The sequence below is a fragment of the Trachurus trachurus genome (genome assembly GCF_905171665.1).
Source record: "Trachurus trachurus genome assembly, chromosome: 20".
NCBI classification, from domain to species: Eukaryota; Metazoa; Chordata; class Actinopteri; order Carangiformes; family Carangidae; genus Trachurus; species Trachurus trachurus.
The window spans coordinates 18,813,046-18,833,748 of record NC_139911.1 but is presented as its reverse complement, the minus strand read 5'-3'; the positions used below and the strand labels follow the sequence as shown (position 1 = coordinate 18,833,748).

At 40.4% G+C, this 20,703-nt stretch overlaps 1 protein-coding gene across 1 annotated transcript; it reads left to right on the top strand.

Annotated features, from left to right (window-relative positions):
* Positions 1-565: 565 nt before the first annotated feature.
* adgrg2a (adhesion G protein-coupled receptor G2a) lies at positions 566-18,597 on the top strand (the record flags this gene model as incomplete). Its single annotated transcript, XM_083995287.1, has 18 exons — positions 566-593; positions 1,288-1,613; positions 2,753-3,011; positions 13,399-13,848; positions 13,949-14,037; positions 14,254-14,390; positions 14,472-14,628; positions 14,816-14,971; positions 15,068-15,190; positions 15,568-15,613; positions 15,703-15,806; positions 15,915-16,039; positions 16,158-16,426; positions 16,573-16,672; positions 17,097-17,383; positions 17,486-17,587; positions 18,282-18,401; positions 18,497-18,597. 18 exons carry the CDS (start codon positions 566-568, stop codon positions 18,595-18,597), a joined length of 2,979 nt encoding a protein of 992 aa, XP_083851413.1.
* Positions 18,598-20,703: the final 2,106 nt, after the last annotated feature.

Genomic DNA, 20,703 nt, shown 5'->3' with positions numbered 1-20,703 from the left:
ATAAAGACACATGCCACAATGGTGTGACTGCAGCGAGGTGTAACCCAGTCTGCTGTGTCCTCCCCTGCCCTGGAGTCAAACCCTAAGTGTGGACAAAGGCACAGATAATATTAGATCGTTTTGGTTTACCAGCTGCAAAGGATAATTTCTTGTGTAATCCCACAGCAGTGACAGTGATACACTGTGAACAGATCCACGTGCAGAAGCAGAGACTGCACCGAAGATGGCAATGACAGGAATATAGAAAGAGGAAGCTGGCAAACAAACAAACATATTTTGTGTAGAATAATTTGGATATTTGGTGTGAGTGAGTGAGAGGAAACCATGGGCAGAGGAGGATGACTGTTGTTGCTTTGTATTTCCAGGAGGATGTGTGGCTTTGGCGGACGGTGGAGATGGACACACTATCTTCTTTTATTCACCTGGCCTTTGCTGCTGGCAACCACAGGTGACTACTATAAGAAGACAGAGAATTTAAAATATTAATTTTTCCAAATTGACTTTTTCCCTTCTTAACTGAAGAGGCTTTTAATTTAAAAAGCCCTAGGCACTTCTTAAATGTAGCATGGCTATGATTGTCCTGTTTGCTATCAGTTAGGTCGTCCAACATTGACTAAACTACCAGATAGATGAACAGTAATGAAAGTAATAAAGGCATTTTAGCTCAGCTGACTGCTCATTAAACCTGTACTTATAGACTTAGTGCTAATGTTACCATTCTGACACGTGTGTAGACAAAGCCTGTTTGTCAGCATCTGATTTGAATTGCAAAGAGAAACAACAACATGATAGTGTTGACACCATGCAAAATGACTTGGCAGAAAGGAAGTTCAGCAATGGCAATACAGGGACAGGGACAATACAACATGTGTACAGCGTTAGCAGGAATCACATGATCATCACTTTACATCAGCATTCTCACGTTTGCAACTTAACATCATAACAACATAGGCTACTGAACAGTTGAGGCTGATATAAAGGTACTTGGTCACAAAACAAAATACACCACAAGTAAACAATTCAAGTGCTATGAAAGATCATCTTTTGACAAAATCCTCCGATTATGATTGTGCTGTGTGGCAAAAATGCTATTGGAGCTTTCGACTGTTCTGGTTCAAAGCTGTATTGTTTAACAAGAGTTTCTTATAGGTTTTGCAAAGAAAGTATGAGATTAAACATGCTCAGTTCTGAGCTTTTAGGTTTAATATGAGACTACAGTATTCTGCCTCATTAGCAGCCATGCAAGGAAATTAAACCCTGACAGCTCCATTTATCTTCTCATTTCAGCGCTTGGCTATTTCCTGGGAGACACTAAAGCAGTTTTAAATGGCTGCGAGGACCATTGGACCCTGCAGGACAGGGCCGCCATGCCGCTGCTCTTTCAGATGACTGTGTGTGTGGACATCCGTGTGGTGGTTCCTGGGGCCTGGGTGGCATTCTCTTACAGCTCTGTCCACGCACCGAGGCCCGAGCTGGGTCTGGAGGGAGACGATGGGGTGCTGTATGGGTGGCTGCTGAGGGTCCGACACCGATTTCCTCTTCAGTTGTCTCCCACTTACTGGCACAGGGTGTGTCTCAGGAGGGATGTACGACGCAACTCCTTTAGCCTGGAGGTAATACATGCAGCCGTGAGCTGCTCAGAGCTATGCTACAGAGGCTCATGGGATTTCTTGGTTTCCCTAATCAAACTCATCGAATACACAATCCAACAACTCCAAAAATGCTCTGGTGGACAAGTTGTGACCTGCACATTCACTACGCTATGAGATAATAACGGAACGTTACGAGACAGAGTTGTTTTTGAGGCAAATGCAGAGACTGCTTGCCGAAAAACTGCCTCTAACGGGGGCATCAGCAGTTTTGCTATAATTTGAAGCTCTGAGCAGCTTGCGGCTCTGCTCTGCCATTCTAAAAATAGCTTGCACCAGAATTTAAGGTAACAAACCTACTCCTAAGACTACAGGGATTATGGCAATGGGCCAATTTGCCAAAATGTTGAATTATCCCTTTAAAGTAAACATACTTAAAGTGCCTTTAATTGACAGGACAGCTGTAGAGAGACAAGAAATGGGGAGACAGAGAGTATAGGGGAATGACATTCACTACTCTACACACTGAGCTAAACTATGCCCCAAAGTATAAGTGGGCCTACTTAAGGCCTGAAAATTGGACAATGCATTTGGACTAGTCCATATGGCGTGAAAGGGGTTTTACTGTGGTAGTTTTTTTCTGAGTGAAATAAAAACAATGCTGTATACAGTAGATACTATGTGAAGTCAGAGTAGTTCAATACAGACAAAAAAAAGGCCCTGCCTTATTACATTTACCGTTTGTTACTGAAGCTTGCAAAGATAACAAGGTAACAGCAACTTCAATATTTCAACTTATTTTCTGAGTTTTATTGTTGTTATGGCAACGTAATCTTTGAGGTCAAGATGCTTAGCCAAGTAGATGGGTTTGTTGAAATTATCTGGAAGTAAAAATGGCAGGCAAGCCAGACAACATTATAGCTGAAAGTGTGGGTCCTAATTTTATACCATAGCTCTTAATTTATTTTCCAAATGTGTCTGTTGCCTATGACTTGTATAATTATTTTAATGCACATATTCTTCACTCATTTGGAATTGTTTTAGCTACATTTCCATAGTTACACTTCTTAGCAATCAACTTCAACTTTGTCAGTGTGACCATATTTTCTTATCAGAAACGTTGAAAGTAAGAGCCAGTAATGAAGAGTTTGCTTCTGTACCAGGTTGATGGGAGGTTGGTGGCTGAGAGGACCGTTATCGCTCAGGCCATCCCCCCCTCTGGCTCCCTGTGGCTGGGCTGTCGTCCCAGAGACAGACCACCGGGAGTCAAGCTTGGACAAGTGGAGCTGTACCTGTTCCGGATGTGGGCAGACGTGGGTAACCATGGCTACTGTGAGGACGGAACTGTGATTGGCTGGAATGCTCAGCACTGGGGCTTGACCAGTCCCAGGGCCAGACAGAGAGACCCTGAGCTCATGTGTGGTGAGAGAGAGATGAGATGAACTTGTCTTTACTTTCTACTTATTTCACCTTTTACCAAGCTGGAAACATGTGCGTCAGGACTTTCTTACTAACTAATCAATAACTGCATTTAACATAAAATGCATGGAAGTCTTCCCCCTTATTTGATCACATATTAAATGAATGCAAACTTCTCGCAAACACAGCATGTTTGTATTATGGTCTATAGAATAGAAATTAGAAAGCATGGATTTCTTGTATGACTGGGGTAGTTTCTACAGTACAGTCTGTTCTTTTACCTTTTCTTGTAGTATAACTTTTGTTGAACTAGAATGGTCACTTGATATAAGATAGTAGCACAAGTATGGCATCACATAGTACATAATAGATATAGACATATAAACATCTTAAAGTAATAACCAATTTATCGTAAATGAAATATATAAAAGAAGAATGTGTGGGAGTTTGTTGTGGTCCATCCAGTTTATACATTTAAGTTAGCAATTTATCATTCCACATTCAGGAAGTCAAAACCCAGAAAGTATACGAGTGATATCTGCACATCAGGTGCCACAAAGTCTACAGTACAACAGAAACATAACAGTTAGGAGTGTAGATTGAGAAAGATTTTTCTTGCTGCCAGGGGAAGGCATTTCTCAAAATGAAAAAGTGTTGTCAATAGAATGTGGGCAGATTATTTGTCATCCAGCCATATTCCTTATTCCATTAGCCATATCTCTCTCCCCAGTCCGATACTTTGTAAAGCTGCAAGATTAATGTTGTAATGTACGGATTAATCGATCATTAATAATGTCCATCAGGATTCAGAAGGCTGCTGAGAGATACGGAGGTATCATTTTTTTTTAAAAACAAGGACTAACTGTAGAACTAACACATTTCTAACCACTCTGCAGTAGCTGTGCATGTGCGTAGAGCATGTTGAATGTTGCATGTTTTTATGTGTCTTGTAGAGCACAGACGGTTCAGACGTGGAGCTCGTGGGAAGAAACGTCCCAAGATAGGTGACTTGCATGCTTAGCAGTATGGGTGTTGGTATTTGTGGTATATGTGCGTGATTTAGAGAGAAAACTTTGAAATTGTGTCTGTGCTCATGTAAATAACAGAAATACAGCAAACGATGCCAAGAAACAAACAAGATAGTCAGATAGAAGGATAAATAGAAAACCTCAATGAATGCATACATTTGATTGTTTCAGCAACTCAAGTGAATCCTCACCAGTCCAGCAGAAGTAAACCATCAGAGAGTAAGTATCACAATGATTTTATCATATCTCAAGTCCTGTCATAACAACATCTGTCTCTTACCCGAGCAACCAGGCCACAGGTGAATGGTACTGCCCTGTGAGGCTGTCACGCATTACATAAGAAGAGCCAATGATATAAAGTGGTGTAGGGTTGAATTTCCTTTGAGATCAGTGATAAAAGTAACAGGAATCATTTCTGAATGTAAGTAAATTGTTTTTAGAAAAGTAGCAGAAATTCAAATAAAGTTTCAATTTGGGTCTTTTTCATTCCCCCTACATCATTTCCAGCATTATGACAGCTTTATAATAACAATAAATTATGTAAATTATCTTATTCATGTCATATTCAAGCTACTCTGCGCTTAACTCATGATAAAATGATAATATCATTAAATCATTCCAAATGATAGAAATTGAAGGATGAATTTAGATTTAGATTTTTAGTTTTCTCTAACATAATCATGTCAGCTAAGGATAAGAAATATCAGAAAATTAAATTACGGCAAATTTTATATAATTCAAATAAGGGACTGAAGTTTAAAGACTGGGTAAACCAAATTCAGTATTTTTCTTCTTAACATATTAATTAGGTCTTAAATGTGTCCCTCAAAACATGTAAAAAGTATTTTTGCCGTTCATAATTTCCTTGTGGAGCTAGGCCTCAGAGACCGTGTTTCACCATCTCTGTGTTCAGGATTTAATGGGCGGGTCTAAAACTATATCCAGCAAAAACCCGCCCCCTGCTCCGCTCTAGGTATAAAAACATTCAGCGAACTGGCATCTGTGGTCCTCCGTCCCACCTGCTTTTCAGTCTAGCTGAAAGGAAAAGCAGCCAGCAACTAAACGTAACTCACGTTCACACACGGGAGACCACTTTCTCTTGTTCCTTCATATAATGAGTTTACAGTGCTAACTTTAACGTATTCACACCGTCAGAGAGGCTGAGACCCACACCAAGGATACTTCACAACGTTACACACACACAGCAGCGACTTAAACATCGTCTTTGACCAGAGTCTCCCTCATTAACACACCTGTCTCTCTCTCGTCACATTAGTAAGCTGTGGGTTTGACGAACTCTGCTCCAATAAAGGTAACACTATATTCACCTTTGTCCCATCAGTATGTTTTATTGCAGAATATTTATGCTTTCACAATTGCATCCCTTTCTGCAGATGCTTTCTTTTTGATGTCCCTAAATGTGACGGCCAAAAATAAAAACACAGACAAAAACAAAGTGAAGGATTTGGTGAGCGAAATTTAAAACTTTCCCCTTCTTCATTTGTTGGGTTGCTCATTGTCTCAACTCTGTCATCATGCTGTGTATTTAATGGCTTTAAAGAGGAACCATGCAAAATGTTTACCTTAACTAGGCTACATTTTTACCTTATTCAATTAAACAGCGTCGCAGTAATTGTGATGGTTAAATAAATTACTTGGAACTTGTTACAGAGAATGAAGGCTCTCTGCCTTCTACCTAGCCTCTTTTGGCCCAAAACCAACCTTGCAAGATCAGAGCCCAGTCTGACCCGATGTCCCAGATCTCATCACAACACAAATGCGCCCCGTAACCCATAATATCTTGTTTATGACAGATAAGACTACACAAATACACATCGTATCATCATATATGATAAATAACATTATCCACCACTCCATGGATTGCTTTCTTGCCAGTGTTGTTGAAAACAAATACACATGGCCGGGAGGAGGGTTAGCAAAACATCGGAAAAACGACGGGACTTGCATAGTTCCCCTTTAAATTACACCTTGTCACAAACATGTTTTGTTGACTCAGAATTAGTTTGTAGGGGCAGCAGCAAATTCCTGCCAAAACTGTGATACATTCCAACTCTGTGATGCACATCCTCATGCTCAATTGGGACCATATAACTGCTTATGACACAGAGGTCAGAGTGCTGCCTTTCACTGTCCTCAGTTCAGTCTTGAGTACAAATTAAAATGAGAGAAATAATGGACAGCAGTAAATATCAGAGGTTATGTAATTTCTATACTAACCACAATGAATGAAAACATCACTTTGTTCCTTTTTTTTATGCAAACAAAACGTTGGAGTTGAATGTTTTCGCTCTTACATAAGAGATTCTTCGACTGTATGAGTGAGGTTGGCTGCCATCACCACACACACTCACACTATCAGCATCTGTCTGCCTCTGTCTCTCCAACATTCATACAGGTGTTAAAGATGTTTGGTTGCAAAAAAGGACAACTAGAGCCAGAAACAGACATTCAAGATTTCTGTGAGGGCAGCAACAAACCTAAGGTTGGTGTGACCCAGAATCAGGCAGCATGCTTCCACTTTTGAGAATAAAGTTTCTATCATAAGCAAAATTACTGCAACTTTTGTTTCCCCCTATTGCAGGTAGAACGGTTCTCCTGTGATGAAGAAAAAAACATAAAGTAAAATCTTTTCGCTTGATGTTTTGCAACATACATACTCTATTAATATATCACTTCCTCACAGTGGTGTGAATCAATCTCTCTCTCTGTGTGTGTGTGTGTGTGTGTGTGTGTGTGTGTGTGTGTGTGTGTGTGTGTGTGTGTGTGTGTGTGTGTGTGTGTGTGTGTGTGTGTGTGTGTGTGTGTGTGTGTGTGTGTGTGTGTGTGTGTGTGTGTGTGTGTGTGTGTGTGTGTGTGTGTGTGTGTGCGTGTGTGTGTGTATTTATTTCCCCCAGAAATACAAACTGCAGTGTGTTGCTGCAACTTAAAGCCGCTGACCAAGCATGTGAACTGCAGAAGGTTGTGAAGAAATACCAGCCTGCTGATATCTCTGACAAACATATAACAGCAAGAATTATTGGAGAGGTGGAGAGAGTTGGTAAGCAACTCTTCCCCCAGTCAGTAGCCTATATCTACCTGCCTACCTCTACCTATATATTTATCTTGACACATTCACAGAAGCATGGATTTGCACTCATTTAAAAAAAAACAAAAAAAACATTGTATTCTTCTTTGACAGCATAAGAATTTGACACACAGAAGTTAAAAGACTACAGTGTTTCTCAATTTATTAATGATATGATAGGATGGTGATGAAGCTGATCATATACATTTTCATCATAACCTGTGTATTGGGTGTGAACAGATGCACTGTATTTGTGCAGACTTGCAAATTGCTCCCACGTTCAGAATCTATCCAAATAGAGACGTTCCTATGCAGGCAGTCATAAAATTATCTGCCTTTATGCTACTGTTTTATTACACACAGACATCTATGTTGCCACTATAGCTGAAAGTGGAGAAGATGGAAAAGGGAACATAAATTTAAATAGCACCCTCACCGCCAAAAAAAGTGGCACATGCAAAACTAGTGCTACAAGAGAAAAAAGGGAAAACACGCATGCATTTCTTTACTTGCATGGAAGATATGTAATTTATTTCCTAGTCCTGAATCATAAATATCAAATAAAGTGATAATAGGAATAAAATATATCACGTACAAATATAGTTACAGTGTTCTTTACAAGACAAATTGAAATTGAAATATACCTTTAATATTGTGATTGATCTCAGTCACTGGAAGTAGATTCTGCAAGCCCAGATGAAGTAGCTGTAAAAATGTGTCTGCAAGAGGAATTTCAAAGAGGCTGAGGAGCATGCAGGTCTACTTTCCTCAGGGAAGCTTTTTCAAAGGGGAAGGACCAATCACCCAACAGAGCTTTGGCTTGGCATACGGTGTCAGTAAATATGAAATCAATAAAATCTTTAAAACTATTCTGGACCCAAGAGACATTTAAAGTTGGAATAAGAGGCTCTATTCCTATGGTGTTGGTAAGAGGTTTCATCTTGAGCCGCGTTTCCACTGCAGGAGTTCCTGGTAAAAGGAGGGGGTAGGAACTTCTACAGGAACCGTCCTCTCACTCGGTCCTCTTGGTGGCCATGTCTCCACTGCAGACAGGACCCACCGGGGTCCTATGGCGATGTGCGACAGGCCTACTGCTACTCTCGTATTTTACTGAGTTATTCTCTCTTTTTTCTGACCAATCTGACCAATTTCTTTGTCTGACCAATCAGCACAGAGTAAATCTCCAAAGGTTCCTGTAAACAGCCCTGTGGGGGAGGTTCCTGCAGTGGAGACACACGGCCCCGTAAAATTACCCCAAAGTTCCTGCAGCGGAGACACGCCTTTGGATGAGGTGTAATTAGTGCAATTTATGTATCTATCAGTGCAACAGTTTAACTCATGATGATTTGTTACCGTCAGGTTTGTGTGAACACGAGGGGCACCCTAAAAACACTTTTGTGACATTCCTGGATATCTCCCAGTCTAACACAGACTCCACTCCACACTCCAATCTTAAATGGTGAGCAATACCCTTTTTCCCATTATTTATTGTATGCCTGAGTGTGCATTTAAAATGTATAATATGTTATAATCTTCTATATCTGATAGCGACCTTGTGGAGTCCAACAATCTCAAACTGGCAGAACTAACACCTATGACAGAATTCTGCTGTGAGAACCAACAACACTATTTCTGTGCTTCTCAGCGTCAATGGTAAATGTACAATCTATATGCTGACATCCTTAGAAACTGTGACACTCAGATTTCTTTTTAACTATGCACATTTCTCATCCAGAAGTGGAGAAGATGCTGCACCTTTCTCTGTTTGTTAGACAGGAACCTGTCTTACCTTTGGTGCTTAAAGTGCATGCTGCACAAGACAAACAAATGATGCCCCTGAGCATCTTTATAGTGTTTCAAAGAGATTCAAGAATTCAGCAGGAATTCAATAAACTCTCAAGAGTTCAACTTATGAAGCACAGGCTGGACTGGGGGTACATAAGTATGTCTGAGAAAATATCTCTTCTATTGGTTCCACAATGAGAAATTCAATTGTGTATTGTGATTTGACAAAATCACAGTGTTTGCATATTGGCTCTATATCTGAAATATAGATGATCTTGTAAGGAAATTAAAAGCAAAAGTTTGTAAAAGTTGCTTTCATCATTCATTTGCTTTCATTTCAAAACCAATTGCATTACAACCAACAAAGCCAGCTGAGCTTAGCACAAAGTCTGTCAACATAGCAAAATGTTTTATATTCACTATATTTACTGAATGGACAAACAAGGATAATATATTAATTTCTTCTCTTTGTGACATTGTTGACATCAATATGAATTGCTGAATATTGGATATTTTTGCCTGTTGTTTCATACTGAGGCGAATGAGATACTTGCTGTTCTTCTGACTGACAGCTGCCGTCCCGAGTCAACAACTCAGCCCGCCACCCTGACCAACAACGTTATTACAACCTCTGAAGCCTCACCGCCATCTGTCACCAACAAGACCCAACAGACTCGCGTGACAACTGAATATACCACAGCATTTCAACAGAGTAGCACATCACAAGGAACAGCTCAGCCAAACATGTCAACTCAGTCCTCAACAGCAAAGTCTGTCCTTCGAACAACCTCACCGCAAAGCACTGTAGGTGTCTCAGTACAGTACAGTACAAAGGTACAGCACACTGAATCTGATGACAAAACATTGTCGACACCCACTCAGAATACAATACTCCAAAACACAACCACAGAACAACCAAAGACAACAAAAGTTGTAACATCGTCCTCTATCAACTCTACACGACTCAGTACCATGACTTCTACCAACCATCAAACATTACACAACACAGCTACTAGTCTGACTGATGCAACGCTTAACACAACTACTCTGTCTCCTGATTATACACCACAGTACAATACAACAACAACAGGTAACGTTAGACCTTCTCCCAGTGAAACAGTGCTCAACTTAACTACAGCTGGCACAGTGACACCTTCTCCAAACTACACAACAGTGTACAACAGAACTACAGCCAAACCATTTACATCCTCTCCAAATTATGCAACACTACACAATGGATCTACAGTTACACCTCCCACTGACACAGCAGTGTATAAGTTAACTACTGTTGAGGCATCCACACCTTCTCTCAATCACACAATTGAGTATCACATCGCTACAACCAGGCCATTTCCCCCTTCAGATGATACAACATTTGACAATGTAACTACAGTTGTACCTTCTACAGATCACACAACAATAAACAATGTGACAAAAGTTGTACCTTCTACTAAACACACAACAGTGAACAACACAACTACAGTTGTACCTTTTACAGATCACTCAACAGTGCACAACACAACTACAGTTGTGCCTTCTAAGAAACACACAACTGTGACTACAGTTGTACCTTCTACTAAACACACACCAGTGAACAACACAACTACAGTTTTGCCTGCTACAGATCACACAACAATAAACAATGTGACTACAACTGTAACAGTTACGGAACACACAATAGTGTACAAAACAACTACAGTTGTGCCTTCTACAGCTCACAAAACAATAAACAATGTGACGAAAGTTGTACCTTCTACTAAACACCCAACAGTGAACAACACAACTACAGTTGTACCTTCTACTAAACACCCAACAGTGTACAACACAACTACAGTTGTACCTTCCACTAAACACACAACATTGTACAACACAACTACAGTTGTACCTTCTACTAAACACCCAACAGTGAACAACACAACTACAGTTGTACCTTCTACTAAACACCCAACAGTGTACAACATAACTACAGTTGTACCTTCCACTAAACACACAACATTGTACAACACAACTACAGTTGTATCTTCTACTAAACACACAACAGTGAACAACACAACTACAATTGTGCCTTCTACAGATCACACAACAATAAAAAATCTGACTACAATTGTACCAGTTACTGAACACACAACAGTGTACAAAACAACTACAGTTGTGCCTTCTACAGCTCACAAAACAATAAACAATGTGACCACAGTTGTACCTTCCACTAAACACACAACATTGTACAACACAACTACAGTTGTGCCTGCTACAGATCACACACCACACAATGTGACTACAGTTGTACCTTCTACTAAACACCCAACAGTGAACAACACAACTACAGTTGTACCTTCTACTAAACACCCAACAGTGAACAACACAACTACAGTTGTACCTTCTACTAAACACCCAACAGTGTACAACACGACTACAGTTGTACCTTCTACTAAACACCCAACAGGGAACAACACAACTACAGTTGTACATTCTACAGATCACACAACAGTGAACAACACAACTACAGTTGTACCTTCTACAGATCACACAACAGTGAACAACACAACTACAGTTGTACCTTCTACTAAACACCCAACAGTGTACAACACGACTACAGTTGTACCTTCTACTAAACACACAACAGTGTACAACACGACTACAGTTGTACCTTCTACTAAACACACAACAGTGTACAACACGACTACAGTTGTACCTTCTACTAAACACACAACAGTGTACAACACGACTACAGTTGTACCTTCTACTAAACACACAACAGTGTACAACACGACTACAGTTGTACCTTCTACTAAACACACAACAGTGTACAACTCGACTACATTGGTACCTTCTACAGATCACACAACAGTGTACAACACAACTACAGTTGTACCTTCTACTAAACACACAACATTGTACAACACAACTACAATTGTGCCTGCTACAGATCACACACCACACAGTGTGACTACAGTTGTACCTTCTACTAAACACACAACAGTGAACAACACAACTACAGTTGTACCTTCTACAGATCACACAACAGTGTACAACACAACTACAATTGTACCTTCTACTAAACACCCAACAGTGTACAACATAACTACAGTTGTACCTTCTACTAAACACACAACAGTGAACAACACAACTACAGTTGTACCAGTTGCTGAACACACAACAGTGTACAACGTAACTACAGTTGTACCTTCTACTAAACACACAACAGTGAACAACACAACTACAGTTGTACCAGTTGCTGAACACACAACAGTGTACAACGTAACTACAGTTGTATCTTCTTCTAAACACACAACCGTGAACAACACAACGACAGGTGTGCCTTCTACAAATCACACAACAATAAACAATGTGACTACAGTTGTACCGGTTAGTGAAAACACAACAGTGAACAACACAACTACAGTTGTATCTTCTACTAAACACACAACAGTGTACAACACAACTACAGTTGTGCCTTCTACTAAACACACAACCGTGAATAACACAACGACAGTTGTGCCTTCTACAGATCGCATAGCAACAAACAATGTTAGTACAATTATACCAGTTACTGAACACACAACAGTGAACAACACAACTACAGTTGTACCTTCTACAGATCACACAACAATAAACAATGTGACTACAGTTGTACCGGTTAGTGAACACACAACACTGTACAACACAACTACAGTTGTACCTTCTACTAAACACACAACAGTGAACACAACTACAGTTTTGCCTGCTACAGATCACACAACAATAAACAATGTGACTACAATTGTACCAGTTACTAAACACACAACAGTGAACAACACAACTTCAATTGTGCCTTCTACAGATCACACAACAATAAACAATGTGACTACAGTTGTACCGGTTAGTGAACACACAACAGTGTACAACACAACTACAGTTGTACCTTCTATATATCACACAACAATAAAAAATGTGACTACAGTTGTACCTTTTACTAAACACACAACAGTGTACAATGCAACTACAGTTGTACCTTCTACTAAACACACACTGTACAACACAACTACAGTTGTGTCTTCTACAGATCACACAACAATAAACAATGTAACTACAGTTGTAACTTCTACTAAACACACAACAGTGAACAACACAACTACAATTGTACCTTCTACTAAACACACAACAGTGAACAACACAACTACAGTTGTGCCTTCTACAGACAACACAACAAAAAACAATCTGACGACAATTGTACCAGTTACTGAACACACAACAGTGTACAACACAACTACAGTTGTGCCTTCTACTAAACACACAACCGTGAACAACACAACTACAGTTGTGCCATCTACAGATCGCATAGCAACAAACAATGTTAGTACAATTACACCAGTTACTGAACACACAACAGTGAACAACACAACTACAGTTGTGCCTTCTACAAATCACACAACAGTGGACAATTTAGCTACAACTGCCATCAACAACTTACACAATGACACAACTGTACTAACCAAATTCACACCATATATAGGTGATCTTGTTAACAGCCCCACTAACCCAACAACTTCTCCACTGAACAACCAGACAGACAAACCCACAACTGAGAGTTCCACTCCCAGCATCACAACTTCCATCAGACACGACACCAAATCCACCACATCTTCTAGCAGCCCTGATCCCATTACCAATCACACTGTCGGCACAGGAGTCGACTACAACCTGAGCACAACTGCAAGCAGTTTAACCACTGTTCTCAGCCCAACAACAAAGGAGCCAGAAGTCCCTTCAACAACTAATGCAGCCAATGCTTCCCCTGAGCATACAGCCCTCATCTCAACCACCAACACCACTACTACTGCTACTATACGTGACCCAGCTCCAACCCAGGATCACGCCACTACTGCTGAGATGTCTTCAACCTCCAAAACAGCTCCTCCAACCAACACCTTCATCAGCACAACCATTGCCACAACAGTGATTGGTATGTAAAGCTCAGAATCCAACATATTTGTAATCTGAAAGCTGCACAGGAAGGTTCGGTGGGCTGAAATGGCTGAACAATGTTTCACTTTGGTTTATAGAGACAACACACAACCAAGAGATACAGGAGGAGCAAGCAAATGAGCTTCTGGAGCGAACACAAAATACATCACAGCTCAACTCTTCACAGGTGAAGCGACTGATTCACTGAAGAATACACTACAGGCAGAAAATTGAAGCTTTAAATCACTTTTTGAAAGGATTAATACAATAAAAAAGACTTGTTTGGCTTAAAGATGTATCAAGTTAATGTCTAAGACCAATAGATATACTGATATGTTGTTGTATTTTTTATTGGAACTTTGCGATTTTGGGGGTGCACACTGTAATTTGATGGATGTTACAGGTGGATCAGATGGTTGGGCAGTTGGAGACACTCATGGATGCCCCCACTGTCTCTCAGGCAGTGGGACAAAAAACCGTCAGTGTCATAAGTAATTTGCTGGAAGGTGACTCAGTGGCCCTCTCTGCATCTGCTAATAGGTAAGATTCGCATGACCCTCGGTTACATTTTCAGATACGTGTGACTTTTCTAAAATGTGTCGTCATGGTTCCCATTGATAGGCTGATTCGACTAGTGGATAATGTGGCTCTTAAGCTCGTTGTCAATGGCAGCGGAGGGATCATCTCCACAAGTTCACTGGTTCTGGCAGTGAAGACGGTGAATGGGACAAACTTTCCAGCAACAACAATCATCGTCAACACCGTTAATGATATTCAGGTAACACTGGTTATGATTTTTTATTTCTTGGGATGAAAATACAGATCAGAAAGTAGGTAGAAATACTGATACCTGCAGGACATACAGAATTTGCCGACAGTATTGTATGTATTGTCGATGTGCCTGCATTGTGAGCTTGATCATACAACATTGCAGTAACCATTTGTTAACCTTTTGGTGTTTCCAGGTCCATGATTTCAAAACGTCCCCGTTCAAGAGGTCAGGTTCTGCTCTGGGGTCAATGTTCCTGCCCTCCACCCTCACTGCAAGCCTCAGTCCTGAGCATCAACAGCAGGCCAATAGGGTCCAATTCACTTTCTTCACCAAAAGTTCCTTTTTCCAGGTACACCCCCATTATAAGATACTTACAGAGCAATTACTGTGTTCCCCTTCCTTCAAAATATCTTTATATTATTCTTTTTTTTTTCTTTTTTTGCAGGATATAGCCTTGGATAACAACACACTTGTCAGTGCAGTTCTTGGCTCCAGTGTTGCCAATTTGTCAATAGGCAACTTGACTGAGGACATTCAGTTTACCATCCGAAACATCAACCCCATACATGTGAGTGTGCACAGACAAAGTCAACATTCATTCTCTTCCACCCGGATAGAATCACTTCATAATTTGAATGCCACAAGTCAATTCTGATAGTGAGACCAAAGATTTCACTACTTTGCCATTTTCATACAAAAACGCCCTCTGCACATGGATTGTTTTATTTACTATTTATTATGTCTGTTTGCAAAGTCCACAGCGATAAACTGGTCTAGAGTAATCAGATTATAGCATTGTAAAGTTGTGGTAAGAGGGCATACTAACAATAAAAGCTTTTGTCATTTACAGACATAATAAAAACTGGACATTTCTTTTCGGTGAAAAACAAATAAGCATTAGAATAAGCTGTGAAAGGTTATGCAAACTTTGTTTTTGCTTCACAGGGGAACTTTGTGGCCTCGTGTGTATTTTGGGACTTCACTCTGAATGGTGAGCATTTGAATGCTTAGTGTAGCTGGCTATATTTCCATATTGCCACAGGTATGAATATTCCTGTTAATGGTCTGTGTGCTGTTTAGGCGACAGAGGAGGCTGGAGCTCTGACGGCTGCTCTGTTGTTGCTGCCACAGCTGAGGAAACAAGCTGCAGCTGCAACCATCTCACTTCATTTGCGATACTGCTGGTAGGTATCTGTATAGGCTACATATCTGTATCTTCGTTAAAAGTACAAGCAATTAACAGGCAACAGTTGCAATACGTGCTCACTGTTTGTACCCTGATCTCAAAACAGGATTTGTCGAGAGATGGAATAACTGACCGTCAACACGTACAAGTTCTCACTTATATCACCTACATCGGCTGTGGAATCTCTGCTATTTTTCTTGCCATCACTTTACTAACGTATCTTTCATTTGAGTAAGAATCCCTCTTTACAATACCAAAATAACTTCTGTCTGAGCTTCATTAGAGAGCTATCATAACCACCCTCACTAGAGTAATGAAATCCAGTCTCTAATTAATTCCGTCTTTGCAGAAAACTGCTACGTGATATTCCTGCAAAGATCCTGGTCCAGCTCTGCACATCCCTCCTTATGCTCGACCTGGTCTTCTTACTGAACGGCTGGCTGGCGCTCAACCCGGCAGTCGGCCTGTGCACTAGCACAGCCTTCTTCCTGCACTACTTCATGCTGACATCATTCACCTGGGCCGGGCTGGAGGCCCTTCACATGTACCTGAGCATCGTTAAGGTGTTCACTCCTTACCTGAGCAGATACATGCTCAAGTTCACACTGATAGGCTGGGGTAGGTGCTTTAAACCTCAACTCCAAAGGTTTCATTTTTGGATAATATCCATGTATGATGCATTTGTAGGAACAAATGGTTTTGCAAACACGTATGTCTTCTTGAACAGTTGCTGGTTTTGCTGATAAATGTCGTGTCCTTTGCAGGGATTCCTCTTCTCGTGGTGATCATTACACTATCAGTCGACAAAGACAACTATGGTCTGGTTACATATGGAAAATACACTGATGGTACTTCAGATGACTTGTAAGTCTTTCTTTGTTTTAACAAGACATTTTTGGGTAACACTTTATACACACTATTACCTACGTTGTATAGGGGAGAAAGGTGATGATAATTCTAGGGGCCCAGCGCCCAGTAGGGCCCACAAAAAACCCCAGTAGTCTAATCTTTATATGATTTAATTATTCTGCATAAGACCCTGACTAATACTCATAGTAATGCTGCATTAGCATCAAAACAAAGTAGGCTAAATAAAAAATGATAAATGTAGTCTAAGAAAAAAAGTGGAAAAGTCAGGGGCCCACTTTAGTATTCTTTCAGGGGCCCCAGAATTCCTAACAACGGCCCTGCAGTGATGCAATATTTAATCACATTATGAACATTTGGATAATGAACATTTCTAGCTGTTAACCTGTTAACCTCTGCTCCTGTGTGTGCTCCTTTGTAGCTGTTGGCTGCGGAATGACATCGCCTTCTACGTTGGCGTGGTGGCCTACTTCCTTCTGATTTTCATTCTGTGCTTAGCGGTTTTCATCGTGATTATGATCCAGCTGGCCCGGATCAAGAGGCAGAACCCTCAGAACCAGTCCCCAAAACGGGGAGTGATGACCGACCTGCGCAGCATCGCCGGACTCATCATCCTGCTCGGACTCACGTGGGGGTTTGCTCTGTTCGCCTGGGGACCCCTCTATTTAACCTTCGTTTACCTCTTCACCATATTGAACTCACTGCAAGGTGAGACCTGTATGAATCCACATTAGAATCTGAGAACATGAATTGTTTTCATAACACTCATACAAAATGCTTTTTTTTAATTGTTCAACTTGTTTTGTGTAGGTTTCTTTGTCTTTGTCTTCCACTGTGCTGTAAAAGAGAATGTCCGCAGGCAGTGGAGGACACATCTCTGCTGTGGGAAACTGCGACTCCCTGAAAACTCAGGTGGGCACCTTAACGTCTTTGTTGAACTCTGATCATTTAATTTCATAATAAGCCCAGGAGATGCTGCATGGGGTGAAAGGTACTTGTACATGTTGGTGCCCTCAAAGTAGCTGAGTGTAGATTGGCTACACAGTACAATATCAACACAGTCAGCAGTTAGAGCTGCTGCTCACAGATTCAGTGAAGGTACTTCACAATGTTTACTGACTGATTGCCAGTCAGTTTGTGTCGGACATTTCCTCTCTCCTCTCTGAGTCATAACTTGTTAAACTCTAAAAACATGGAAATGCTTTACGTAATTATAGATTTGCAACTCCAATGTCATTCATTCAGAAAAAAAGGTCTAGAAATCAGCTCAGGAACAAAGATGTTCTTTATAATCACATGTTTTCTTCAGTGTGAAGGTGTAAACCAGTGATGGTTGTGGGTGAATTGTAAAGAGGAACTACCAATAGATAATTCTGCATACTTTTAATGGTGCTAATTTGCTAAAATATGTACAAATAAAGGTTGCTTAGTCACTTATAACTGACTCTATAGCATCATCCACCAAAGCATTAAGGAAAATGTAGTTCCAGCACTGAAATTGTGATTGTCTTCGGAAAAGAAGTTAAAAACAAACCATTTTTACTGATGCAAGGAAAAGATTAAATTCACATTAGTGTTGTTATTTATATACTGTGTGTTTCTTCAGATTGGAGTCGGACGGCCACCCACAACATCAAGAGTCAGTCAGTCGCCACACCAGCCCACTCCTCTCAGGTCTTAACCTCTCGAAGCGCTTCTGTCATCAGCGATGGCACCAATAGCAGTGGTAAGAGTAAAATGTTTGACCTACAGTTTTTGTAAAATTGGTGCTTAATTTACATGACAGTGATACTATTGATGTGTTATTTGACTGTGTCGCAGGCTCTGTGTTCGCCGACAGCGGAATATCCGACAGCTTCAACAACGACGTCGTCCTCAATGAGCTCCACAGACGAACTCTGGCACTGCAAGGCGAGTCCTGAAAGCTGCAATGTCAAAGGCTTATTGTGATGACAGGAGTTATCAGGACAGGGCCAAGAGGACAGAGATAAGTGATCTACTGCAGATTAAATAAACAAAATACACTGAACTTTACAGAACTGAAGCCCAATAGTGCACAATAGGTGTGTCTGACTGAACTTTTTATTTTATTTTACTGTAACAGCTGCAAGTGCCAACTGTAAAGCTTATTTCAAAGCTCTTAGAGTTACTATATATTTTATTTTTATATGATGTGCAACATTATTTTCAGTTTGCAAGAAAGAAACACAATGTAAAAGATACAAACTAGCATTTAATCAGTAGCCTACAACAGACTCTTGTCAACATTCCAAGGGAATTGTTTTGGTAGATTTTTATTCTTGTGTTTATGGATTATGTGTACCATTTCCAATGTTTACACATCTCGAGTGAGGGATGTCTAAAAGCACTTTCTGTACTTTTTAATAGCAGCCAGGTGGATTGAAGGAAAATGTGCCAGATTTAGCTACTTTAATAAGAATATTTAAGGGTGTATCCCTCCTTTAATATGACATACTGCTTTGTTTTGCTACTGCACTGTGTTGATGTCAAACTCATGAGATGTTAGATTGTTGTAAATTGTGTATATATTAGATTTTTCTAAGCGAAAGCAGACATGAAGCACGGTCACGCAGCTGGAGGATGATCAGGAGCGAGGAAGGACACGTTTTTATTACATGTCCTTGTGGAAAGACATGTTCATGCCATGAAAGAGAAGATAATAAACCTTCAACTTATTACCTGTCCATTTTGTCTGTTTGAGGCTCAGAGAGTTTCACGGCTGCATGACATCTTCACATCTTTAATCAAAGCTGTTCAACAGGAAAAGCGCAGCAGTAATCACAGTCTCTCATCACAGTGGTGTGTCACCTTCAGCTGAGCCTCTCTCGTGGTTCGCACCCGGCGCCGGTTCACTCGCAGCCTGTGAAGGTCGGCTGTGGAGGTTAGCTATAAAAAGTTGTAGGCAAGTTCAGATCTCAGAACAATGTGACCTCCAATGTGGAGCAAATAGCAGAGCACGCTGTGTGAAGGCTGCACAGGCAGAGATACAGATGTTACAGCAACAAGCAGACATTACATGAAGTCTTTTCATTCCTGGATCCAGATGCTTGGCCAGATAGTTAGCACTAATGTTCTGAGAAATTAGCTCCTGTGTTAAGAGCTTAAAAAACATTAAGCTCAAATGTGTTTTCTGAGAATTGCTTTGAAACATAATTTTTAACTAATACGGTGGCTTTTACTTACATGTACTGTAGTGTGTTACTCAAGTAAACATGATTTCTTTCCACTAACTATTTGCCAAAGCTGGAAGAATTTTTTACTAAAATAAAAACAAACAAAAATACTGTATAATATTTCCAAAAAACTGCATTGATATGTGGGATCCTAATGTAGTTGATATCCTGTGTTCATATAGACCCTTTCAGAGAGTATAAACAAAGACAGGTGTTACCAAGGATACTAATTAAGGCTCCATTCTATTTAGTGTACCAGAGCGTTTTCTAATGAGCCACACCTGTCTTTGTTTATACTCTCTGAAAGGGTCTATAAGGGTGCACAGAGGTTTATTAAGTGGTTGACATTTACAGGTTTGTCCTTTGTATTGAATTCAAAATCCAACAAACATTTGAATTGGATTCTTTATTGAATCCTTGAAATTCTAATCTCCAGGTTTCACCAGGTTAAATAAAGGAAAGGAAGTGACAGTGGAAGTAAAACCAGTGTCAACCACACAGAGGAATAAGATGTGAATAAGTAAAGTGTCTTGTCTGTTTCAATTGGCTTTACTGCTAGGAAACCTGCAAGTGTGACCGTGTTCCACCAGATGTCAGTGTAACCCCACACTTCTCTTCACTCACAGCAGCTGCAACTCATCCAGAGAAATGAGACCATTCAGGTGATTACTACCCTGCACACCTGTGATTTCCCCTGTTCTTTTGGCCACCGGAGCAACATGATGTTTGGTTATAATTGAACTTAAAGACTGACTAGTTACACACATTGGGATGTTTTAAACCAGCACTTGACAATCCCTTTTTTTTTAAACGTCCCAAAACAACCGACTTGCA